The sequence below is a fragment of the Chiloscyllium plagiosum genome, chromosome 18 (assembly GCF_004010195.1).
Source record: "Chiloscyllium plagiosum isolate BGI_BamShark_2017 chromosome 18, ASM401019v2, whole genome shotgun sequence".
Classification (NCBI taxonomy): domain Eukaryota; kingdom Metazoa; phylum Chordata; class Chondrichthyes; order Orectolobiformes; family Hemiscylliidae; genus Chiloscyllium; species Chiloscyllium plagiosum.
Genome location: NC_057727.1, coordinates 1,504,571 through 1,509,816, shown reverse-complemented (window position 1 = coordinate 1,509,816; position 5,246 = coordinate 1,504,571). Strand labels below are relative to the sequence as shown.

At 48.4% G+C, this 5,246-nt stretch overlaps 1 protein-coding gene across 1 annotated transcript in view; it reads left to right on the top strand.

Annotated features, from left to right (window-relative positions):
• Positions 1–5,246, top strand: part of uroc1 (urocanate hydratase 1) — a 76,390-nt gene that overhangs the window by 60,852 nt on the left and 10,292 nt on the right. The window contains exons 10-12 of the mRNA XM_043708614.1: positions 39–138; positions 1,875–1,974; positions 3,509–3,590. Coding sequence (XP_043564549.1) covers positions 39–138; positions 1,875–1,974; positions 3,509–3,590 — 282 coding nt within the window. The remainder of the gene's footprint in view (positions 1–38; positions 139–1,874; positions 1,975–3,508; positions 3,591–5,246) is intronic.

The window sequence follows — 5,246 nt, the reverse complement described above, 5'->3', positions numbered from 1 at the left end:
GACTTTCTTTGATTGAAATTTCCTGCCTGCATTTGCCAGGTTGTCGGTTCTCAAGCTCGGATTCTGTACTCGGATCAGAAAGGACGTGTGAAGATAGCAGTTGCAATAAACCGGGCAATTGCTGCAGGCAAGATCACGGTAACAGCAAAAAGTTGCATTTATGTAGCACCCTTAATAACAATCAAACATCTCAACATGTCCCCAGGGACATTTAAAGTACAGCTTGTCACCAAACCACAAAAGGAAATGGATACTGGTGCAGGTAACATGAAAACTCCTATGGAAATTCTTCTTAATTTTGAACATCTGAATTAAATCCTCCTTTGCTGTTGGAAGGAGAATAACACAGCTTCTCCTATCTCTCTACGTAACTGAAGGCTCCTATTTATTTCTAGCTCATTCACTCCTTTCTAATTTGACTGACAGTTACCCCTCAGGATTACCTCCTCAAGTACAGGAGCAGGGACATCTTGCTGCAATTGGACTGGGCCTTGGTGAGACACACCTGGTGTACTATGTCCAGTTTTGGTCTCCTTATCTGAGGATGGATGGTCTGGTGATGGAGGGAGTGTAATAAAGATTTCTGGGATGGCAGGACTGACATATGAAGAAAGACTGGATTGGTTAGAACAAGAAGTGCTGGAGATCACAGTGGGTCAGGCAGCATCCATGGAGAGAGAGCAAGCTGACGTTTTGAGTCTAAATGACTCTTCATCACAGCTGACATGGAGTGTCTGACGAAGAGTCAGCTACACTCGAAACATTTGCTCGCTGTGATCTCCAGTGCTCTTTAGTTTCAGTACAGACTCGAGCATTTGAAGTAATTTGCTCCGAGATTAGTTTAGGATTATAATCACTGGTTTAAAAAGATGAGGAAGAATCTCATAGCACCCTATAAAATTCTGACAGGTCTAGACAGGGTAAAGCAAGAAGGATGTTCCTGATGACTGGGGAATCCAGAACCAGAGGTCGCAGTCTAAGGATGCAGAGTTATCCATTTAGGGATGCGATGTCGAGAAACTCCCTCCCTAAGGGGGTCTACTTATAGCACATGGACTGCAGCAGTTCAAGAAGGCAGCTCACCTCCACCTTCTCAAGGGGCAACTAGGGACAGGTAATAAATACCGGGCCCAGCCAGTGATGCCCAAATCCCAGAAAAGATTTTTTTAAATAAAATTTCTTTATTCAGAGGGAGGGGAGCCTGTAAAATTCTTTGCCACAGAAAGCAGTTGTGACCAAAACATTGACTGTTTGGGGGAAGGAGTTAGATATAATTTCTAGGGCTAAAGGGATCAAAGGGTATGATATGGGGAAAAAGCAGGAAGAGGGGATTGAATTAGAAGATCAGTCGTGGTGGGCGGCACAGTGGCACAGTGGTTAGCACTGCTGCCTCACAGCGCCAGAGACCTGGGTTCAATTCCCGCCTCAGGCAACTGACTGTGTGGAGTTTGCACGTTCTCCCCTTGTCTGTGTGGGTTTCCTCCGGGTGCTCCGGTTTCCTCCCACAGTCCAAAGATGTGCAGATCAGGTGAATTGGCCATGCTAAAATTGCCCATAGTGTTAGGTAATGGGTAAAGGTACGGGTATGGTGTGGGTTGCGCTTCGGCGGGTCGGTGTGGACTTGTTGGGTCGAAGGGCCTGTTTCCACACTGTAAGTAATCTAATCTAATCTAATCATATTGAATGGTGGAGCACGTTTGAAGGGCCGAATGGCCAACTCCTGCTACTGTTTTTCTATGTTTTCTAAGTTCCTCAGTCTATTCATATCCAGAGAAAGGTGTCCCACTCTGTTCTATTATTCCTGATAACTATAACCTCTCAGAATTACATTTTACACAAAGCAATCCCCTTCTAATCTCTGTGTACCTTGACAGGCTCCTGTGGTGATTAGCCGAGACCACCATGATGTCAGTGGAACTGACAGCCCCTTCAGAGAAACCTCAAATATTTACGATGGGTCAGCATTTTGTGCAGGTTGGTACCATTCACTGAATGGATTATATAAAGGACCATAGAAATGAAGGGGCCATTCAGTCCATCAAGTCTGTCCTACCTCTCATCCATCTACCCGCTGTGATTTTATAACTTGATGCCTTACCGAACCAAAATCCATCAATCCTTCTTTTCAAGTTTCTGTTACCCTTGAGTCTTAGAGCACAGGAAGAGACCATTCGGTTCATTGACACTGTGAAAGGCCAATTGCTGTGCTGTTATCCTGCGCATTGATCCCTAAACATCTCCAGTTGTGTCTCATTGAACATAGAACATAGAACATTCCAGCGCAGTACAGGCCCTTCGGCCCTCAATGTTGCACCAACCTGTGGAACCAATCTGAAGCCCATCTAACCCACACTATTCCATTATCATCCTATCCAATGACCATTTAAATGCCCTTAAAGTCGGCGAGTCTACTACTGTTGCAGGTAGATTGTTCCATGCCCCTACTACTCTCTGAGTAAGGAAACTATCTCTGACATCTGTCCTATATCTATCACCCCTCAAGTTAAAGCTATGCCCCCTCGTGCTCGCCGTCACCATCTGAGGAAAAAGGCTCTCCCTGTCCATCCTATCTAGCCCTCTGATTATCTTATATGTCTCTATTAAGTCACCTCTCCGCCTTCTCTCTAATGAAAACAGCCTCACATTCCTCGGCCTTTCCTCATAAGACCTTCCCTCCATACCAGGCAAGGTCCTAGTAAATCTCCTCTGAGCCTTTCCCAAAGCTTCACATCCTTCCTATAATGCGGTGACCAGAACTGTACACAATATTTCAAGTGTGGCCACACCAGAGTTTTGTACAGCTGCAGCATGACCTCGTGGTTCCAAAACTCAATCCCTCTACCAATAAAAGCTAACACACCGTGTGCCTTCTTAACAACCCTATCAGCCTGGGTGGCAACTTTCAAGGATCAATGTACATGGACACCAAGACCTCTCTGCTCATCTACACTACCAAGAATCTTCCCATTAGCCCAGCACTCTGCATTCCTGTTACTCCTTCCAAAGTGAATCACCTCATACTTTTCCACATTAAGCTCCATTTGCCACCTCTCAGCCCAGCTCTGCAGCTTATCTATGTCCCTCTGTAACTTGCAACATCCTTCAGCAACTCAAACCTTACTAACCCATCCTTCTACACCCTCATCCAAGTCATTTATAAGAATGATAAACAGCAGTGGCCCAAGTCTCCTCCTTCGAATGTCTTTGTACCTCTGTTACCGAGCTTTGGGTCACCTGTCCTTATATGGTTCATGACAAATTTTGATCATCAGCTCAGTGTTTCTATACCACCTTAAAGGTATTGTATAAATGCCATTTGTGTTGTCCCTCTGCATGTTATTCAAGGGCCCTCCTGAGACTGTGTGTGCTCACCTGATGACCCTCAATTCATAGACAAACAGATCTATACTCAGGAGTTTGCCACAGGAGGAGAGAGTGATAATGAGGAGCCTAATGTCCCCCCGTGTTCTCAACTGATTGGGTGTGTGTTTGCCCTCTCTCTTCCCAGACATGGCAGTGCAGAATGCTATTGGTGACTCATTCCGAGGAGCAACGTGGGTGGCTTTACACAACGGCGGAGGTGTGGGCTGGTGAGTATTAATGCTACCCATCCTCCAGCAGGGGGAGGCATGGGCTGGTGAGTATTAATGCTACCCATCCTCCAGCAGGGGGAGGCATGGGCTGGTGAGTATTAATGCTGCCCTTCCTCCATGAGGGGGAGGTGTATGCTGGTGAGTATTATTGTTGCCTTCTTCCAGCAGGGGGAGGTGTGGACTGGTGAGTATTAATACTGCCCATCTACCAGCAGGGGGAGGTGTGGGCTGGTGAGTATTAATGCTGCCCTTCCTCCAGCAGGGGGAGGTGTGGGCTGATGAGTATTAATGCTGCCCTTCCTCCAGGAGGGGGAGGTGTGGGCTGGTGAGTATTAATGCTGCCCTTCCTCCAGCAAGGGGAGGTGCGGGCTGGTGAGTATTAATACTGCCCTTCCTCCAGCAGGGGGAGGTGTGGGCTGGCAAGTATTAATGTTGCCCTTCCTCCAGGAGGGGGAGGTGTGGGCTGGTGAGTATTAATGCTGCCCTTTCTCCAGGAGGGGGAGGTGTGGGCTGGTGTGTATTAATGCTGCCCTTCCTCTAGGAGGGGGAGGTGTGGGTTCGTGAATATTAATGCTACCCTTCCTCTACAAGGGGGAGGTGTGGGCTGGTGTGTATTAATGCTACCCTTCCTCCAGGAGGGGAAGGTGTGGGCTGGTGAGTATTAATGCTACCCTTACTATAGGAGGGGGAGGTGTGGGCTGGTGTGTATTAATGCTACCCTTCCTCTAGGAGGGGGAGGTGTGGGTTGGTGAATATTAATGCTACCCTTCCTCCAGGAGGGGGAGGTGTGGGCTGGTGATATTAATGCTGCCCTTTCTCCAGGAGGGGGAGGTGTGGGCTTGTGTGTACTAATGCTGCCCTTCCTCAAGGAGGGGGAGGTGTGGGCTGGTGAGTATTAATGCTACCCTTCCTCCAGGAGGGGGAGGTGTGGGCTGGTGAGTATTAATGCTACCCTTCCTTCATGAGTTAACCTTAAAGTGCTGGGTGACAGGCTTCCCCACCTGAGAGGCAGGAACAGGCGATCGGTTCAAATCCTGAATCGGAACAATGAATTCTTCCTCAGAGCTGAGGGGCGTGAGTGGGGAGGGAGCGGGGAGGCGACATGAATGCGATGTATAAAATTATGAGGGGCACAGCCAGGGTAGACAGGAAGGTACCTTTCCTCTTGATGGAGGGATCAATGACCAGGGGCTGTAGATTGAAGGTAAAGGCAGGAGGATGGACAGAGGATGTGACACAACACCTTTACACCCAGAGAGGGGTGGGGAATCTGGAACTCTCTGCCTGTGAGGGTGGGAGAGGCAGGAACCCTCGTCACATTGAAGAAGAGTTTAGACGTACACTTGTGATGTCAAGGCTCTGGGCCAAGTGCTCGGAATGGGATTTGAATAGTTAAGAACTGGGTTTTGCTACTGCAGATTCGATGGGCTGAAGGGCCTTTTTATGTGCTGTAGCCATGTGTCACACTCTGACTGTAACTCCCTCCAGGAGAGCACTGTGTGCGGGTCTGGTGCAGGTGGTGGTGGAGTGGTAAGGGCCCAGCGGTGAAAGATTGCACCTGGACAACGTGACGTCAATATTGGGTGGGTCTGATGTAGATAGCGGGGTGTGCAGTGTAGACATGGGAGAGGGGGGTGGAGACAGGGAGAGGGG